The sequence below is a fragment of the Aptenodytes patagonicus genome, chromosome 1 (genome assembly GCF_965638725.1).
Source record: "Aptenodytes patagonicus chromosome 1, bAptPat1.pri.cur, whole genome shotgun sequence".
NCBI classification, from domain to species: domain Eukaryota; kingdom Metazoa; phylum Chordata; class Aves; order Sphenisciformes; family Spheniscidae; genus Aptenodytes; species Aptenodytes patagonicus.
In genome coordinates, this window is record NC_134949.1 from 93,697,633 (window position 1) to 93,718,069 (window position 20,437).

Sequence of the window (20,437 nt, forward strand, 5' to 3'; positions counted from 1 at the left end):
GCTCCACGGCTTCTTTGCGTGAAAAAGTGAAGGGGTTTCCCTGCAGAGCAGAATGGTACTTTTGAACACTGATGCCCTTTTTCTCACATATGCATTGGGCCTCCAGCATTTTTCTTCCTGTATCTCCTGGAACTGCTCCACCTGGCCAAGCCCCTTGGGCTCCCTGCGCACAGTGCAGCGTGGAGCTTGTGGGGAGACACCACGAGGTGAGGTATGGCAGAATGATCCCCCGGCCCCCTCCACAGCCCTTCCTCTGTCAGGCATCCCTGCAGAAGTCACCCTCCTCATTTTTAAAAGCCCCATCTCCTCTCCTCACAAGCACCACCAATTACCCAGGACTGGATGCAGAAGAAAACTAAATGCAGCAGAATCTGTCCTTTCACAGACATGCTGCAAAACACGTGTTCTAACACATCCAAAATTTAAAGAAAGGAAAATAGAATCAAAACACTAATTTTAGAGAGGGGTTTGGCAGGATGCTGGCTTTATCTGATCAGCCTGCTTTATGGGATGCAGAGCCTGAAGTCCCAGTTCTGCCAAACAGAGAGAGCTCCTCTACCCCAGATTAAGCCTTAGGTGAAGCAGAAGAAGGACTTGGACCTGACAATCCCAGCCTAATACCTAACCACCGGATGAGAAAGAGAGTTGTTATGCTACCACCTACCCTTGTAGTAATATTATTTTGCTGTATAAAATCCACTGCGAATGCAATTTACATGACAAACATTCCCTGCGGGCTAAGCTTACATCACTGTGTGCTGTGCAGGTTTGGGATGCGCCACCTCTTTCCAGACTGCTGGAAGACGGAAAAGGGAAAGTAAAGGCTGAGCAGAATGGAATCAGTATCGGCAGGATCTGAATCTCCTGTGAATCTTATTTGACGTGAGCTGTGGTAGCTTCCTCCCATTTCTCCAAGGAGTCTGTACTGGTTCTGCAAGCTGCTGTGCATACATTATCCTGAAGCTGCTTGAGTTCCTTTTTGGTCGCCGCTGCGAAAACAAGTGAGTTTTGTAAAAAACTTAAAGCAACCAAGGCTGAATAGGCATATCCTGCTTAGATGGTACAGGTATGAACTTAAGTTTCATCAGAGGTTTGCAGGTTGTGCCAGCCAGGAAAGCTCTGTTTACTTTACATCCAGCGAGCAAGGTTATTTTCATGGCAGCATAGAATAATTCAGGTTGAGAAGGGTTCCCTGGAGGTCTCTAGTCCAGCATCCTGCTCCAAACAGGGTCAACCATGAGGCCAGATCAGGGCTTTATCCAGTCAGGTCTTGAAAATGTCCATGGATGCAGAGTATTTTAACAATATTCATTGTCAGGGGGGCATCCTGGCTTGCAGGATGAGTGATGGAAGGTTTATTCCACCTGAGTGGCCCGTATTAGACACTGCACCTCAAACACTGGCTGTAGTGACAGCAACCGTGGTGTGAAAGCACAACAAATACCATTTGCAAACAATCCTTTAAGCCACAGGAGTGCAGGGGACTAGCAACCCAGCCAGAGATGGCAAGGTGGAGAGTGAGGACCTTGGGAAGGAGCAGTAGTGGGGAAGGACAAATAGGCTGGGTGAAGCTGCCAGAGGTTTGGGAACTGGACAGGATGCTGAGACTGTGGCTAGAAACTGAAGGAAGAAACACGAGCACGGGCTGGAGAGAGAGACACAAGGAAGCAGGAGTGCACACTCAGTGGACAAACTTAGCGCAGAGGAACATTGGGACTGGTGGGCAAGGAGATGGGGAAAAATTAAGTGGGAACACTGAGATTTATCAAAGTTATTTGAAATCTGAGCTTGGGGACACGTAGGACTGAAAAGAAGAAAAAAAGCCTCTGCTGGGGATGGGTGGGAGGGCTTCCCTCCTTCCTTGACTGCTCCAGGCACAGTTAGCAAATGCATTTCCCTGAAGGTGAGCAGTATGGGATGGATGACAGCATAAGTTCAACTGTACACATACAATATAAGCATGGTAAATGCAGTTAGTGTCACACCGTTTTGGAGCTCTTAAGGGGACAAGGGGGCTGTAGAGACCTTCAGGGTCATTTAGTCTATAGCCTGACAGCTATATCCTCCACCAAGGACACCTGCGAATGTGTCACCTGTAGGGACTAGGCAGTGACTCATCACACTCATCCAGTACCATCCACTGACCTGCCTCGGGGTAGTCACGGCCTTGGTTAAAGGCGTTGGCGCTGATTAGTCCCCGTCAAGTCCTGTACGGGCACTTCCATCATCCCCAGCCAGGCTAAAGCTGGTACTCTCACATCCCTCACACCTCATGGGTACGAGTACTCTCTGCAGCTCTTCTCCCTCCTACCACCCTTACCCACAAAGAGATTAGCTTGGATAGCTGCAAGCAGGAGAGACGATCCAGGCAGCCAGAGTCCCAAGGCACGCTTGTTAAGGTAACTATTTTCTTAAAAATAAGTAAGTAAACTCTGCTCTCCACGGTATCTCCTCTTCTTCTTGCCCACCTGCAAGTTAGCCCGTGGCCACCCTGACCAGCGGGTGCATAAAGGGGAAGAGCACTTTCCCTCCTCCCTGCTGGGGCCGCGGTGCTGCTCCTGCAACTCTTGCACACCTGGGAAGGGAAACCTCATCCCTGCAGCTGAGCTTCCTGCACCCTCGTGACAACCCACAGCGAGCCCCACTTGCTGTGCCAGAGTGGATGGTGGGCACAGCCCAAGCCCGGGAGAGAGAAGGCCCACCTGGATCATTTGTACCCCACAGAGCCCTCCCAGGGACCACAGTCCGAGGAGAAGTGGGCCTCAGAGACCTGATCTCAGACCTCAAGGGAAGCCACGTCTCAGGGACAGTGGTCGTAGTCATGCTCTGGCCATGGTAGATGTGGCGTGCTGTGCCTACAGGCAGTGGTCCCAGGAGAAGGACCCTTCCCCAACATCTTTCCCCTCCTTCCCAGCTTTCTCCCCAGTTGCCCAGCACTCTTTCAACTCAGGTTTAAGGTAGCTTATTTAAAGATTTCTTTAATTCTCTCCCTTTTAAAAATCATCTCTACTTCGATAATTTTTTTTAACTAACCATTTTTTAAGTGCGAACTTTCTACCCCAAGCCGCACGCTGGCAGCGTCTCCCAAAGGGGCTTGCCTGTTTGTCTTCTACCGCAGCGCGGGCAGCTCCGGCCGAGGCATCTCCCTGCTCTGCCACAACACGGGCGCCTCGGGGCCGAAGCGCACGGTCCGGATTTTGGGTTCCCAGCTCCCTACTTCGGCTCCCAGGCAGAAGCAGGTCAGTCCCTCAGCAAAGCACACCCTTGCTGCGGACCCTGGCTCCGGAAGGAGCCAAGACATCTCCGCCAGGTCCCTTTGGGAGAGGGGCAACCTCTCGGGCACTTGAGGACGGGAGGGGGACCGCAGCCCCCGGCCCGGCTGCCCCCTCCCCGGGCACCGCGGGGTCCCGGCCCGCCGCCGCCGGCGGGGCAGGGGCGGGGGCGGGCGGGGAGGAGGTGGCCAGCCCGTCCCCGCCCCGCGGCTCCGCGCCGGGAGGGCGGCAGGAGGGAGTGGGCCGGGCCGGGAGGCGGCGGGACCGGGACCGGGACCGGGACCGAGACCGGGACCGGGACCGAGCCCTGCTCGGCGGCGGCGGTGGCGGTGCCACGGCCCGGCGGGCCGGGGGTAAGTCCTGATCGCTGCCCCCCGGCTCCCCTCCCGCCCGGTGCCGGCCGTCCCCTTCCCCGCAGCCCCCACCCCCACCCCCCCGGGTTTCCCCAGCCTCCCTCGCCCCCCGCGGCATCGCCGGGGCACACGGCAGCCCCGGGTCGGGGGCACGGCGGGGAGCCGCGGAGCTGCCGCTGCCCCTCGGGTGCGGGAGCGGCGGGCGCGGAGCAGCACCCGCAGCCGGAGCCGGACCCCAAGTCGCGGCCACGCTTGGACCCTGCACTCGGACCCCGGAGCACTCCCCTGCACCCTGTACCCCACGCCTGAACCCGCGCCCAGACCATGCCATCCGGACCGGGACCTGCACCCGGGCCCCTCCGAGGCTGAGACCTACGGGAGGAGCATCCCTCCCTTTCTCTTCCATCTGCTCGTCCCCACGGCAGCGACCCTTGTCCTTGCCGCCGTTCGCTGCCTGGGTGCCCCGGGTGGTGGGTAGCCCGGTACCCTGGTGTCCCGGTGTGCCTGTACCCCCCGTGTCCCGCCACCCCCATATGCGGGTATCCTGGTACCCGGGCACATCAGTATCCCGGTACCCTGATACTCGCCTGGTTTGGCAGCACCCTGGCTGCGGGCAGAGTGAGCAGGGCCAGGGGAGTGTGGGGCAGTCCAGGGCTGGGGGGCCTGGCGGGGGGGGGGTGGGGAGCTGGGAGGGATCCTGGTAGGGAAGATTGGCCTCTGGGTGAGAGTCGAAAATAGTGCTTTAGGATGTAAGGGGCAGGAGACAGGGCAGGAAACCCACAGGCAAACTGTGTAATGCGGTGCCTTAAGCCTTTTGGTTATATCGTCGGTGATGTTTTGTTCATTCCCTGTTGTGGCTTTGCTTATCAGCTAGGCAGCTCCTTAATGTAGTTTTTTTCCAGCGCTACTGAACTAGCCTTTCATGGCCCCAGACAATACAGATTTCCCAGAGCGGGAGCTGTGCCGGTGCAAGGGACACTGCAAAATAAGTCCTGTCTTTGGGTGGCTGTAGCTGAACTGTTTTATAAGCAAACAGCCCTGGACTCGGCAGCAGCGCTCATGCTATGGGAAATCCTTCAGATCCAGTGGAAGGCTTAACTTCTTTGTCAGGGGCAGGCAGAAGAAAGATAGAGAAGGAGAGACAAGCACAGGCACTTTCAAACAGCACACATGCCGTAAGAGATTGTTTCACCTCTGTCCGGAGGGATCTGTGTTCACGGGACAGGGGGAAGTTTAGTTTTCCATCTCATTCAGCTCTTGTCCTCTCCCAACTACAAACCAGCAGGAGCAAGGGACACCAGTTTTAAGGATTAATATATGCCCAGGGGCTGGAGCAATTTATACCTATTGCACAGCTACTCTTCCAGGAGTGTGTGCATCACAGATGCTGCTGTTCAAGGGGTGAGGTGGAACACGGAGTAATATTTATACCATCGGCATTGCAACGTTTTGTCCTTGCCTTTCGTACCTGCCATATTGATGACGAGTTCAGCGATGGGAGCACTAACAAAGAAAGAAAAAAATCAGATACAAACGATTAAATGTCACAGAACAACCCTGGGACAGCAGCCTTTTATATACCTGGAAAAAATCATCCTCCTTCCAAATCAAGGAAGGGTAGGTTCCTAAGCACAATCACGAATCCATTGTAAGAAAAAGAAATGCAGAGTGCCCTGCAAGCATCCTTCCATTATTTCATCCCAAATGGCAAGTTGATTTTGCTCTTCAGCACAGGAAGCACATCTTCTGGCCAGGCATGGAAAACACAGAGCACAGCAGGGATGAAATGGGGGCAGCACTGACAGTCAAGCTTTGGCAAGGCAGGCAGGGCTGAAGCAGAGTGTTATTTGAACAGAAGGCCTGGGACAGAAACACGTTGCAGGAAAAGAGCAGTTCAGTAGGTGGTGCTTACTGCCAGGCAGCCAGGGTTCAAGAGGCTACTTGAGCATTGCAGGTGCAGTCTCTCTGCCAGGCTGCCGAGCACTCGAGTGCATGAAGTTACGGAAGACATTTTTTGACGAGGGAAGGGGGAGGGTACTTCCCAGAAGAAAAGGTACTAGTCAAAGCTTCTGGGCAAGCCCTAGTTTGGGTAACTGCGTTGGGTCTTCCTCAGCGCTACAAACTGTTGTCTTTCAGACTGTGCTCTTGCCCGGCTTGTACTGTGGTATGACTTTGGTACATCTTAAAACCACTGCCACTTTCCGTACAGCGGCGTTGGTTGGTAAGATGCACCTTTCAGATGCACACAGGAGGTGAAATCTTGCATTCTTCTCTTGGCTTAGATTCAATGAAAAACAAAACAGGCCAAGCAAGACCTTAAGCAAAGTTCTGCCTATATATGAGCAGAAAAAAGACCTCTATAATTGTCTTGAAGTAGGATTCATGAAGGAGGTATGAGAATCATACACCGTCCACAAAAGGTACTGTTCTCCACAGTTATTGTAGAGCTCTGATTTTCAGTCATCTCTTTCTTTCTCTTTGCAGCGGCGTCCCCATGGCCCTCTTCACAAGAACCAGCGGTCATCCTAACACCACCGACCCCATTCCCTGTGGGGCAGACAACACTACAGAGCCTGACCTGCCACACTCACATGCCTATTATGCCCTCTGCTACTGCATCTTGATTTTGGCCATCATCTTTGGGAACGTGCTGGTCTGCGTAGCCGTGCTGAGGGAACGCACCTTGCAAACCACAACAAACTACCTTGTGGTGAGCCTGGCGGTGGCGGACTTGCTGGTGGCCACTTTGGTGATGCCATGGGTGGTGTACCTGGAGGTGAGTACATCTTGGGAAAGACGATTAGCAGAATTTAACCACAGTACAAGTTCACCAGCATTAGTGCACGCTCTCAGGATAGGCCAGCTCGGGTACAGATAAAGTCTATTCACATTTTAACCCCCCAGCAGGTGGGTGGCAGCTCACAGTGTCACAGAGGTGGCCCTCATAGGCTGAACACATGCCGGACAAACACACCACAGTCCCACCCGTCAGCAGATAACCTGAGCCTTGCCCTTCCTGGCAGAGCACAGCCTCTTTGAGCTTGAATGGCAGCTGGGCTACAGCCAGTAATGTAGATTGTGGGTTCTGATGTGCTAATACCACTTTCATCTGAGCATCCTTGAAGCTGACTCCATCAGCCAAAAGGGTTGCCAGTGAGCACCACGATGATTCAGGAATGGCGGGGGAGGCAATAAGGTGGAAATACCTTATAAGAACTCATCTTAGAGCCCAGATCAATCCCTACTCCTGCTGGCCAGAAAACAAGCAAGGGCAGTCAAATCCTCAACTCCTGTGGAGTTTCAGAGCCTTAACGCCCATGATGTTAGGTCAGCTCCAAGCAACATTCCCCAAGCAGGCTGACAAAGAGATGAATCTGAAGAACATGCTCCAAAATCTCTGTAAGTCATGTGAGCATTTTCACAATAACTTCCACGGACTCATCAAGTCCTCGGGGTCTTATTCGCCATTTCCCTGATCTTTGCACATCGGCCAGTGTAAAAACGTACTGGCATGACCGTGCACAATGTGGGTAACACCATCCGATATAGGGCAGCAAAGATGGAAACCAAATCCCCCCCCACCATGGCAAAATCCTGAATTACTGAAGCCATTCCTGGGGCAAATATTTTTGCTGAAGTAAATACATGAAGGTATGCTACAGCTGACATTTTTATCTGTTCTCTTCAGCATTTTTACACTAATTCACAAAAATTGGTAGGTCTAGAAAACTTAGAGTGAACATCTATCATCAGCCGTAAGCTTTCAGCTGAGCCCTAGTACCCTGTTCTCATGCTAACAGAGACAGAATAAGCCTCTAAGCCATGATCTCGCTGATGCCTCATGCTCTTTCCATAAGGGGCAAGCCAGGATCAGGCTGAAGGGTAGCGTAAATATTCTGTCGGCAGCTGCCCACCTTTGGCTGACCTTTTTCCTGCAAAACAAAGCAGAAGCAGAGAAGGATTTTGACTTGTGCATATGGACTGCGCAGTCCGTGAACAGAAAGTAGGACAAGACAGGACAACACCAGCAAATGCCAGACCTACTATGCGGGTACAAGGTGATTTGATCAAGTAGCCAGGAACTGGCAGTGGCTTATAGCCCTCCTCTGCCACTGGAGTATGTTGAATAGGCAACACAGCTCTAAGCTTTGGCACCCGGCCTAGGCATTTCCCTTGTGTTAATCCAAGCCACTCTCCCAAACTGTCCCCACTGCAGTCTCAGCAAGGCTACAATTAAGAGAAATTAAGGGTTTGCTCTGTGTATAAGCATCATTAATAAGGGCATTGATGGTTAATTATTTATGTATAGCAATGCTGTGGAGTGAAAGAACAAAGAGAGCACCATGATACTGCATGTGTGATCACATTCCTAATGAAGTCAGTAGCAGCATTTAGACTAATCTGTGTGGAGTGGTCCTGGAGCTGGCCTGCAGGATGTGTACAGCTCAGTTGTGTTACATCGAGTGATTAAAAAGCAAGGAATAAGTGTGTGGGGGGGAAGCCATCCCAGCAAGACAGAATTAGACTCTGCAATTTGATTGCAACTAAAAAATATTATTAAAAGTCAAATTTTATTTCAGACTGGAATAGTCTATCACCTCAAGTGTATTCCAATCTTTAATGAAACCACAATATGCTTTGCATTAGGAAAGACTTAGCACTCGCTCTCGCTGTGGACAGGGTGGGACTGAGGCATATCTGTGAAGCAGCCTCTGCCCCCATGCAGTACTGTGGTCACGATTTGTGAGTTTGACAGTAGGCCCGTTCCCTAGTTGTGTTTGTAGACCCATTCAAGATTCATTTCCATCTGTGGAGCCTGGGTAATCAAAGTAGCTGATCCAAGAGTCACCCAAACAACAGGGAGAAGAACCCACACACATCCCAGACCCAACCTATCACTCTCAGCATTGCCCAGTATCTCCTAGAGAGCTAGGCTGTAGGACTCCAGCAAGACTAAGATTTAAAAAACAGTCCCAAAAGCCCCGAAGACATTTAGATATTTGCTGCTGTTTATGGATCAGTGATTCTACCAATGAAGTGGAAATGGCATCATGCTTCAGTACGCTATGGGCCTGGAAATTGCCAAGAAATCATTCAGTCCCCAAAACCGTGTACAATACCTATTCATCTACTGAACGTTTGCCAAACCAGACATCTGAGACCTGGCCATGATTTATGGAGAAGCTAAAGGTGGATGAATACCTCAGATTTAAAAGTCACTTGTGAACTTTGTGCTTTACACTCAATTTTTAGAGCCGTCTGTGGCTTGGACCTTCTCCATGAAATTTGTCATTTTATCAACCATGCAGACCAGAACCGTCTCTTTCTGAGAAGCCTTTTGGGAAGGCTGTGACAGAGCAACAATAGGAACATTTTATAACCTCAAAATCCTCATCTCCACCTAATGAAGTTTCTGGCACAAAAATGCTATTCAGCATTGTGTCTAGCAATCTTCTGGGGTCAATGGGTAGGTCTAATGTAAGAGTACTGCTACCCCAGTTCTTTCCTGACCTCTGATGCTGTGGCTGGTGCAACTACTGAAGCTCACCAAGGTTTCTAAGACAGTGGCATTAGGGTATCCTGCCCACTGGAGTTTGATGTCATTGAATACCATCATGCCTTATTATAGTCATTGTATAAATGGAGGAGGACATGTAGCAGCATGGCCTGGAGCATCCTTCTCAGTCTTCTCACAACATCCGGTTCTACCTCCAAAGGGAAAAAAGCTTCAGAAGATGATTGTCACTGAGGGCCAGTCTGCAGCTCTGTTCAGAGCATGTGAGAGTAACGCTGCCTCCTCTTCTGTGGCTCTCACACCGGAGCAGCGAGACCTACAACTGCTCTTTCAGCTCAAGGAGCTCGCCAGACTACCGTCAAAGGGAAGACAGACAACTGAGTTACTGCAGCTCAGCAGTTTACCACTTGTCAGTAGGCCTGACCACATGCATGCTCTTAGTTACTCCTGCCGTGCAAAAACATAAGCGGCCATTTCACAGCTGCAGGGAGCTAACAGCACCTCCAAGAATGCTCTCTTAAACACAAAACGCTTAAGTGAGTATGCTTAGATGCACCACTACTTACATGCCTGTCATCACCTGATGCAACTTCATGTTCATACTTTCCCATTCATGTACTCCTCAATATGGCATCATCATACATATCTGATTTACAGAGATTCTTCTGCTTATTTTTAAGGATTCAGGTGTGTGATGGATTTGCATAAGTTTATGAATGCACAATGTTTATTTTTTTTTAAACTGGAAGACTTCCTATAGGGTTGGAAAGTAAAAAATAATAATACCGCAATTTTGTGGATAAAGCAGACTGGTCATCAAGAAAGATGTGGTGAGAACCTGACCTGAATAGTCTATAGGGAGCTTTAGCGTTGTGTTTGACAGAGCCAGGATTTCATCCTGGACTCTATTCCCACTTCTGCCGCACATGCACTGAGTGGTAATGAGAGATTGTATCAGCTCATGTCTCTGTGGTTTGCTCTCATCAGCTGTAAGAGAATAATATTTGACCTTCCACCTCACCCAGGCAGTTGTGAGGATTCATTCAATTAATAGGTGTGATGTGCTTTGAGATTCCTGGACAAAAGACACCAGAGGGATAAAGAACAGGTACCCTGCCAGCAGATGAAAACCAGAAACGCACACTAGCAAGTTCTAGCTGCTGTAGCAAAGATGAGCGGACCAGAGCAACAAAAGGAAGAGCAGAAATAGAACTTTAAAAGTTATGAACAAGGCCTATAATAAAGAGGCTTTTCTTCATTGTTAAATGCTGGAATAAATTCTGGGTTTGCATACCCCACAGGTAAATATTAACTACTTCACCGACTTCAGCAGAGCTACTCTCCATTTTCGAAGTTGCGGCTGGTGGAAGTGAGGATGGGTTTCAAGCACAAACGTTTTGATCTGTCAAGCATCCTCTTAATACAAGCTACAGCTTAGTATGCAGGTGGTGTGATCTGAATGCATCATCCTGAGAGGGTTCACTTCAGAGCCGTTCCCACCACCACCTTCTTCAGTTTTAATGGTTCACATTCTTGGGCTTAGCGTTTGAATGTGCTCAGGACCTTGGAAACTCCCTCAGTTAAGTGCTTGTACATCTGCTGGGCTAGCAGCAGCTGGCTTTCATGTGAACACCTGGCACCAGCTCCTGGCAAAACATTCTTCAGATGCCACAGATCACACAGTCACTGCATTGCATTTTGCCTCAGACTACAGAAACACCCCTTACTGGATCCCACTGCAAAGGCTTCCAGCATTTATAATTTTTTTTTTATGTTTTGAGGTGGTCAAGCAGATCTCAAAATCGGCAACTAAAGCAAAACCGGTGTGGGGTTGCTTTGAAAACTGAACCTACCTGTTAAGGTCCCTAATTTCAGAGGGACAGCCTTCAGTTTGCATGTCTTGTAGCTCACCTAATTGTGCAGAAAAGCTCTAAGGGCTTGGTTTGGGGTTTTTTTCCTTTGCTTGCTTTTTTTAAAAGAAAACAAAGGAGCCCCACATGTACCAGAGAACTGAAAATGAAAGCACAGTTCCCTACTGCATTTTGCAAGCCAATTCCCATTTCTCTCTCCTGTATTCATTCAGAGTCAGGGGGTCTAATGGAAGACTGCCTCGTTCAGTACCTGACTTCTGACACGTAGCAGCTGGGTCCAGCAGAGAACACCCTAAAGACACAGCTCACCTCAGCGAGTTTCTGTGCCCACGTGCGGGAATGCTGGCACAATCAAACCCATTTAAATTTCTCAGGATTATTTCTTAAACAACTCTGAAAACAACTCGCACAGAGTGAATTCTGTATTTATACAAGTGCTTCTCTCTGCAGGGAGCCGCGTCCTTCGCGGGAAGGCATCGACACTTGCTGCAGGGTTGACCCACTGCCGTAGAAGCCAAGCTTACTTGTGGCACCCTCTCCAGCCTGATCTGGGATGGGTATTTTTGAGTGGGTCTTGAAAACCTCCAAGGATGGAGCCTGCACAGACTCGCCAAGCAACCAGCTCCACTGCCTCACTGTCAGAAAGTTTACCTTCATAACCAGTTTGCACCTTTCAACTTATGCCTGTTGTCTCTTGTCCTCCCACCATGCACTGCTGTGAAAAACCTGGCTCCATCTTCTTAGTAACCTGGCTCCAATTTCTTAATAACCTCCCACTAGGGGGCTGCTGTTAGCCCCCCCCAAAGCCACCTCTTCTCCAGGCTGAACAAGGCCTGTTCCCTTGGCTGCTCCTCACAGGACAAGTGCTCCAGCCCCCAGGGACTGTCATGGTGGCCCTCTGCTGGATGTGCTCCCGTTTATCAATGTTTTTCCTGTACTGGGGCCCCAAAACCAGATGCAGTACTCCAGATGCGGTCTAAATGTAAGCAGAGAGACCAGGAACTAATGCCAGTTCCTGATAGCTTCCCAGGATCCAGATGAACCAGCAGGATCTGCAGGGTTGAAGGCTAAAATCCAGGCTCTCTCCAAGCAAGGACTTTCCTCCCTCTTTCTCTCCTACCCCCCTTTTCCAACCAGCACAGCATTAGATTTGTTTGCTGTACTCATCCAACGGGCTTATCTGTTGGAGGGCAGGCTGTCTCCTTGTTCACCTCCTACAAGGAGTGGGTTCTGAGGCAGTCCACCTCGCTCGGAGTCAGGCTATCATCCCAGCCCCGAGGAAAGCAGTGCCACACAGTGCTTGGAGCATATTGTTGTCAACCGAAAAGGTCACTGTCAAGAACTTGATGGCTGGGCCAAAAAATGCATTTCTCCATCACAAAGGTTGGTCACAGCTAAGCTTTCACGATGACGCACTTCAGATGAAAAATTCAAAACAACCAGGACAAAAGCTCGACATGGTAGCAAACCAAAACCATTTATCCGAATAGCTTGCGAGTTCTCACTCAGATCTAATAATCAAAATCTGTAACTGAGATGAGAATCCAAATAAGGTTTTAGAGAAGCCTTGGGTCTCAGGTCTCTGTTTCATACATACGTGCATAAATTTGCAGCACTTTTCCGGCTCACTGCCTGCAAGAGAACTCCAGCCCCTAAGCTGAGAAACACTTTCAGCCCTTAGATTTCTCAGATAATCCTTAATCAAAGGATATATACAGTGATATCAAATTTAAATCAATTTATCGTGCTAGGCTTTAAGGGAAGGGATAGCTGCTATCTATTTCTTCACCCTGCCTCCCTCTGTAAGAGTAACTAAAGGAATGAAATCAAGGTGTGGCTCCTTCTCCATGATCTACCGCTGTGTTATCTTGCACGCAACATAGGTGCCTCAGTTTCCCTCTGCACATCACAGTGAACATGAACTCATCTAGTTGTTGAGATACCTGGAGGAGAGTACCTCCTTATACGTAACTTATCAGGACTCGGTGCAGAACAAGGCTGACAGTTTTGTGGTTGCTGGTGCAGGTGACTGGAGGAGTCTGGACTTTCAGCCGCATCTGTTGCGATATCTTCGTCACCATGGATGTAATGATGTGCACAGCCAGCATTTTAAACCTCTGTGCTATCAGCATTGACAGGTGAGAGCCAACAGCATCCGGGGGATAGTCTGGAGATGGGGGTCAGCCCCGTACCCCAGCGTGGCAGGGACAAGGAAGTGGAGTTTGCACAGGCAGCACTGGTGTCTTCAGGAACACAAACCTCCCTGCAAGTCTATCACTGCCACTACTGCTATTAATATGGCTCTGCCCACCATGTGCTAGAAGATGTCTGCATTTAAGGGCAGAGAGGCAGCTCAGCAGTTTACCACTTGTCAGCAAGTAGTAGTAAACCACATCACCAGTAGGTAGTAAACCACATCCTCATGCTTTTTGGAGACAGGAACCAGAATTGGTCATCTAATTCCCATTGAGTCTCAAAGAGGGTTTCTCCTTCTGGAGACCTCACTCATGAAGTTTTAATAAACAAAATCCTGCCATATACATAGGGAGGGGTGAAGATTATTGCTGTGTAATCTTCAGCCTTGCCCTGCTTTTCCGCATCTTAAAACTGAACCTATTATTTTAAGCAGCGCTGAGGGCTGGGAGCCAAGACCTCAGCACACGTGGTGCTGTTAGGACCGAGGAGTGGGGGAAGGAAGAAACACTGCATACTGTACCTTTGTAATATGTGGTTCAAGGGTAATCATACGAAGCAGCTCTCAACGCTGGGTTGGTCCGGTGTTCCCCCATAGGAATCTTTATCCCCGTTTCATTTTGGCTCTGTCTGCAAGGAGCAGCCCCCGGGCTATCCTAAAGACGAGACTCCTGTGCCTTCCAAATCCTAGCCTTGCTGAGCTGCATCCCCTGGGGCACCTTGGCAGCCGAAGGCCCTGGACACCCGCCAGTGGGCAATCCTCTGGCTGTCAGCGAGGCTGACACCAGAGTGGGCAGCTGAGGCACAGAGTGTAGCAGGCTGTGGTTGCTCCAGAGACTGCTCTTTCCCAGCAGTGCACATATAACCTTAGAGGCTTGAGGGATGGGGGTTTCCTGGGGTTTCTAGATTCATCTGGCATCCCAAACCTTGTAGCTTCACAATGCCAGAAGTTCCGCAGAGCATTTCTCTGCAGTGCTGCCAACTAACTCTGATTTCCTCTGTTCCCCCCCCCAACGCCCCGCTTACCATTTCTACAAATTGCTGATCCCATCATCTGATCTTCTCTCCTTTCCTCTTCCACTTCTTCACCACATTCACCATCATGTTCCCTATGTGGCCTTCATTTTCCTTTTAAAACCTGGTCCTTTTCCTCCCTCCATTCTTACCTCTCCTCTTTCTGGAGCTGGTTTGGTCTGCAGATACACCGCAGTGGTGAAACCAGTTCAGTACCAGTACAGCACTGGGCAGAGCTCCTGCAGGAGGGTCTCTCTCATGATTGTGATAGTCTGGATGCTGGCGTTCGCAGTGTCGTGCCCTCTCCTCTTTGGTTTCAATACTACAGGTAGGTGATGTCTCGAACAATAGCATGCAGGGAGGGGTTGGAAATGGGGCTGCCCTGTGTACGGCTAGGTCATTTAACGTGGGTCCTGCAGCCTTTCCAAGTTACAGGAAATTTTAGGGAACTGGAAAGCATGCTATGAAAGGTGAGAAAAATCTCCAGTGCTGGAGAGCAGATGTGCTTTTGTCTATAAACTTGCCATTTGATCAGGCAGACACTGACTGTTGCTCTGAGGACAGACCTGCCTGCTTTACTGCCAAATCAATGCCCATCAAAGCATCCAGGTCTACAGATCCCCCCAAACAATCACTCTGTGCACACAGAGCAAACCTCCAGACGTGCAGCACATCCAACACACACACACACACATCAGACTTACTGCATCTTGCTTATATCAACAGGTCCAGACACACAGTTTTAAATCTGATACAGGACATATTTCTAAACAGCAAGAATTGCATATTGGCACTGCTTGTGAGAAACCTCTTTCCCATCCAACTGGCTGTCTGCTTCCTCACCTAATCCCTTGAGGAAAGCAAACAATTTAGCCTCCTCCTTGGAAGCAGGTTGGTCTTCTCCTTCCCCTCACCTAGGGCAGCCCATTCTCCCTGGAGGCAGAGGGGCAGGGTAGCCTTCCTCCCCCCTGAGCCACAGGCAGAAGTCCTCTGCTCCCCATCCATCCTCTATGCAGTGCTTGAGGCGAGAAGGGGACAGGGGGGTGGGAAGTGCTGCTGTCCCCACTGCCTGGTCCAGACAGATGGGGGTGAAGGCACACCTCTGCATCTAGACAGCTCAGGGGCTGTCAGAGGAGTAGGAGAAAGGACGAAAGGAGAAAGGATCCTCTTCTCAGAGGATCCTTTCTCAAGGATGGGAATAGACATGAGAGAAGAGGGCAGAGCTGTTGGCCAGAAAAGCAGGCAGATGCATGCTGGGTCATGCTAGATGGCCCTAGGTAGAGTCCATTTTAAGCATCAGTTAGGTGAGTGGGTAGGCCACAGTATAATTTGCAGTAACAGACAGGAGATACTTGCACTCATTAGACTGCCTTTGTCCCCCAGCCACCTTTCAACTTGCTTTGCCAATGCACCAGAGCCTCCATGTACTAAACCAAAGCAGCTCAGCTGCTCCTCTCTCTCTCTCTCTTCTCCTTCCCAGGGGATCCCAGTGTCTGTTCCATATCCAACCCTATTTTCATCATCTACTCCTCTTTGGTGTCCTTCTACCTCCCCTTCATGGTGACCCTGCTGCTCTATGTCCGGATTTACCTCGTGCTAAGACAAAGGCAAAAGAAGCGAACCCTCACCCGGCAGGGCAGCCACAGCGCCAGCGCCAAACCGTGTTATGCACACAAAGTAAGATCCACATGAACGCAGTAGGAGCTGTCAAAAAGGACAGGGCATGCATCATCTTCTCAAAGGGTCAAAGCACAAAATGGAAAGCATAAAGAAGGGACATGGCATGTTTTCATCCCATCCCTCACTCATACACCATGATATTTGAGATGCAGAAGTTCCAGTTAAATCCTTTTCAGCCCTCTAGAAAGAGGATACTCCTTGTGTATCTCTGCCCTCTAGAACCAGGCAACTAGAAAAAAGCACAGCCTACTTCAATATTTCTTCAGAGCAGGGCTTTCTCAGCCATGCAGAAGTCTGGCTAATTTCTTCATTTATTGATTTTTGCTCTATGAAACTTTGTTCTCAGGGCTTCACAGGCTTTAACCTAGATTATTTAGGAAAAAAAAACCCACCTCTTCATCTGACAGACTTAAGAGGTCAAAATGCTCATGGTGCACGGAGCATTTGTTCCACTGACCTTTCTAGATGAAATAGCTGCAACCATGGGAACCAGCACAATGGTTTGAAAGGGATCACCTGGTCACGTATATCCGCTTGTTTTACCCGTTTTCTCACAGTGAAGCTACATTAAAAAAGGGTGGGGATGTTGAGGGGCGCAGGGCCAACACAAAAATACAAGTGAAAGGTTAGCAGAGCAGGTGTTTCAGCTCTTCTTGTTCTCATGCTTCTCCTTGGTGGGATGGAGGCAGAGAGTTGTCCGGTGCTGGTTCACCCCTCTGATAAGCCAAGGTCAGTCCAGAGGATAAGGTGCAAACCTAAGAAGCAAGTGGGGCTAAGGATGACTCCTACAACTTTCCTCGTCATCCTTTGACCCAAGGAGAGGTTTGGATGGTTCCCAGTTCCTCTGTGGCATCCTCTTTTGCAGGAACACCTGGAGAGAAAAGCTTTGCCAAACAGATGCCAAGGCACCTTTTCCCCCTGTCTCCCACTCAAATGCTCAGGCCAGGAGATGCCTACCAAAAGAAATTTGCTGACTGTCTTCAACCTGCAGCGGTACCGCAGCTTCTGCCATGAGGCATCGCTCACCAAGACACCAGGGACTACACAACACAACAGGCTGGAAGAGAGGAGAAAGAGTATGAAGCCAGGACTGGAGGTACGGAGGCTCAACGATGGCAAAACCATCAGCTCTTTGAAGCTAGCACACCAGCAGCCCCGGATGATCCAGCTTCGGGAGAGGAAGGCTACACAGATGCTAGCTATTGTCCTGGGTGAGTGAGAGCCACTCTGTCTAGTGGGGTGCAAGGGATGATGTTTTGGGACTTGCAAGAGCAAGGAATCTCCTAATACAGTATTGAGATTTAAAAAAATGCAAGCCAGGCCCAGACTTCAGCTGTCACTGCTCCACAAACTCAGGAGAGACAATGGTGGGACATTTAGGGATCTAGGGTAATGCTTTCAAATGTTGAGAGCCAAGTATGTTAGTGTTTTATTTGCTATGTTTTGTTACCCTTTTGTTTTAAATCAGTGGCCAGCAAGCCCTGCTAGAGGGAGGAACAGCTACCACCTTTGCTTTCCCTTTTCCTTTATTTTTTTTATTATTATTATAAAGCTGGAACAATCCTAAGTTTCCATACATGCAGCAGCTCTTAGGTCCAATTACAGAAGGGGAAACTGAGGCAAGGAGCAGCAGAGGAACCAGCTCATAGAGCTGGATAGAGAAGCCAGGAGACTGGTGCCCCAGTCACCTGCCACAGTCACCAGACACACTGCTTCCCCTCGTTATATCAGTAGGAGTGGGGAAATAATGCAGCCCTCATCGTAACTGATTAAAGCAGCTAAGGCAGCAGTCTTTCCCACTTGCTTTTGTCTGTCACCAGGCCACTTCTGAAGCCCCATCCATCCATTCACATAACTGGTTCCAAGGAGCCTGAGCTCTTGCCAAGTCCCTCTGCATCAGGAATAAACGTCACCTTCAGTGTTTACCAAATGCAGACATGTGCATGGAAATAGTGAGAGGATGGAGGGAGAGGGCACAGGTGCAGGCCCCTTTCCAAGTAGTTGCTTCTCTAAAGTCATGGATTGTTTTCTCCCTCTCTCTAAACCCAGGGGCATTCATAGTTTGCTGGCTGCCCTTCTTCTTGATTCACATCCTCAACGCCCACTGCCCATCCTGCCACGTGCCCCCAGGGCTTTACAGTGCCAGCACCTGGCTTGGCTACGTGAACAGCGCCCTCAACCCCATCATCTACACAACCTTCAACACCGACTTCCGCAAAGCCTTCCTCAAGATCCTCTGCTGCTGACTGCAGGGCTGGCGCCAGGCTGCACGGGCTGCGGTTTACAGCAGACTCCCGGGCTGGGGACAAGGCGCAGGGCCCTTCCCTCCCTCTTCTTTACACGCTGTGGGGAGTGGTGCGCTCCCTTCGGCTGTGAGCGGTGGCAGTCGGCGTGATGTGGTCATTGCCAACAGCCAGGCACCCTCTGCACCAGAGTGAAGAGCAGGAACATGCCCCACCTGCATGGCTGGCTTCCCACACCGAGCCTCAACGCTCCTGCTTAAGAGAGTACAAGTGCTTCCTACTTCTGGGGAGGGACGGGAAGAAGGCACAGAGGCAAACCAGTGAATCCCTCAGCATTGGGCACAGCGGTGCTGAGCGGCAGACCCGGGCGGGCATGCAGTGGAAGATCAGCCACCGCAGCACACCGCTCCTAGGAGCTGCCAGGCTCGCAGAGCACACGGGACCCAAGCAGACAGCATCTCTCATCTCCCCTGCCTACGTGCTGGGAACGCATTTGCCCTCCCACTGCTGGAGCCCCAGCCTGCAGAAGGCACCCAGCTCATGCGCAGCAGTCCTAATAGGAGGGCAGAACGTGACCTCTTTGATAAGGATCCCGATCTCTTCGATCAGGAGCCAAGAGCAAAAATTTGGCAAGGAAACTTAGAAACGGAGCACTGATGGAGAAATGACAACATCCCTGTTGTCTCCATCAAAAGGTTTGCCCATAAAACTGGGTCAGTCTCAGTGCTTGAAAAAATTGCCCCAGCTGCAAATAAAACCTTCCCCTGTGCTGCCAGCTTGTATTTTATTGCTCCTTGCAAGGTAGAGAGGTGGCAACCATCCTTCTGGTAGGTCAGATCGCACGAGAAGTGCAACACTATCACAGTGTCCCGTCTCTTCCTAACCCAAGGACCAGCGATAGATTGGCCACTACTTAACTACCACACACCCAGTCATCTACTGGGGCCACTAAGTAATGAACAAGACCTAGGATAGCTCCAGTCATGCCTGCAATAGATTCAAACCTGTTTTTTCAGCTGGGGCAGGTTGCATGTACCCTGTCTCAAAACTTGTTCATGATGTCTTTGGAACCAATCTCCGTTTGTGCACCTTTCCTCATCAGGACCACTGCTGGATTAAGGGTTTATCCCGTCTGACTGCTGCGGTAACTCCTGTTACAGCCCACGCCTGGGGGAGAGCTGTTTCAGTAACATCCCTCCCAGTAAGAAAGGACATGTGCCTCAGGATCAGACCCAGGACTCTCCCTGGCTCCCCTCACCGATACACCGGTCAGCACACAGGGCGTCCGTACATCCCAGCTTCCAGGAGCTGGCCAAATACAGCCCCACCACCGTCTCCTTTCCCAGCAGTATTTTACGAAGCCATCTCCAGTAGTTCCTGGGTGAAAACACCAGACAAGCCCTGCCATGCCGTGTAAGCTGGTCTCATGTCAGGGCACTCTAATGCTCTCCTCCTTGTATAGACAAACCTGACCTGGGACAGCCTCAACACGTTTCCCTCATTTTTCCCTCCTCGCTGTACCAAATCCGAGGCCCCAGCTCTCACTCCCAAGACTAGGCTTAGCCGTGCTGTTAGCCGCGCTTGTTTGACAGCTTTGGGCGTGTGTGTGCTGTCTCTGCCTGTGTCCATGCCACAGCTCCTTCGTCCGGGAAGGGCTTCCTCTCTTTCCTAATATGAAGCCAAAACCAGTGTCCTCCGCCCCTGGAGCACATAGCAGAGCTCTAGCTTCTTCTTTTGTTTGTCTGGGTTTTGGGAGGAGGACATGCTCGTGGACAGCATGTGTTGTTTGCCTGAGGAGGTGCCCTCCATATTGCATTGTAACTGCATTAATCCAATAAAACACGGATGTTAATGGAAGTTTTGGTACCTTTGTGGTGAACATAGCCCCTCCATAAGCCTTTCTCACCTGTAGCCCTCTTAACACTTTCCCTATACAAAATGATCATCTGCCTGGACACCCACAAGAGGTCTTTATTATTACTTGCATTTTACTTGCAACTGGGAAAGAAATCAGCAGCTGGTGTAAGCATTTCCAGCAGAAGAATTCCGAAAATATGGACAATTAGTTTCCCAGCTACGCCAGGCAGGCGTGCGGTAGTTACTCCATCTGCTCAAAGGTGCTGGACAGCACGGGAGGTACTCGGCACACAGGATATTGGGGGTATCAATCGAGTGAATCAACCTGTGGACAGATTCTTGCTCAAGTAATTCTCATTAAGATGCTTCATAACACAGATGACCAGAGACCAGTTTCAGTTGCTTTATATACACAGTTGCCAGAAAGGTGGAAACAAGG

At 50.2% G+C, this 20,437-nt stretch overlaps 1 protein-coding gene across 2 annotated transcripts; it reads left to right on the forward strand.

Moving 5' to 3' along the window:
- The first annotated feature begins 944 nt into the window (after positions 1-944).
- On the forward strand, positions 945-19,990 carry DRD3 (dopamine receptor D3). Of its 2 annotated transcripts, none has more exons than XM_076349008.1 (7): positions 945-1,001; positions 6,110-6,401; positions 13,037-13,149; positions 14,404-14,546; positions 15,699-15,895; positions 16,764-17,109; positions 17,948-19,990. In XM_076349008.1, exons 2-7 carry the CDS (start codon positions 6,120-6,122, stop codon positions 18,142-18,144), a joined length of 1,278 nt encoding a protein of 425 aa, XP_076205123.1. In that variant the 5' UTR covers positions 945-1,001; positions 6,110-6,119; the 3' UTR covers positions 18,145-19,990. The 2 variants fall into 2 exon arrangements, with proteins under 2 accessions (XP_076205123.1, XP_076205115.1); XM_076349000.1 differs by lacking the exon at positions 945-1,001 and adding an exon at positions 3,567-3,625.
- The last annotated feature ends 447 nt before the right edge of the window (positions 19,991-20,437 follow it).

What these genes read in the sequence shown, in the direction of transcription:
- DRD3 (XM_076349008.1), top strand. Translation starts at nt 6,120, where the DNA reads ATGGCCCTCTTCACAAGAACCAGCGGTCATCCTAACACCACCGACCCC. An exon ending in TGTGCTATCAGCATTGACAG is followed by an intron (nt 13,150 to 14,403) that starts GTGAGAGCCAAC and finishes TTTGGTCTGCAG; the next exon opens with ATACACCGCAGTGGTGAAAC. An exon ending in GATGCTAGCTATTGTCCTGG is followed by an intron (nt 17,110 to 17,947) that starts GTGAGTGAGAGC and finishes CTCTAAACCCAG; the next exon opens with GGGCATTCATAGTTTGCTGG.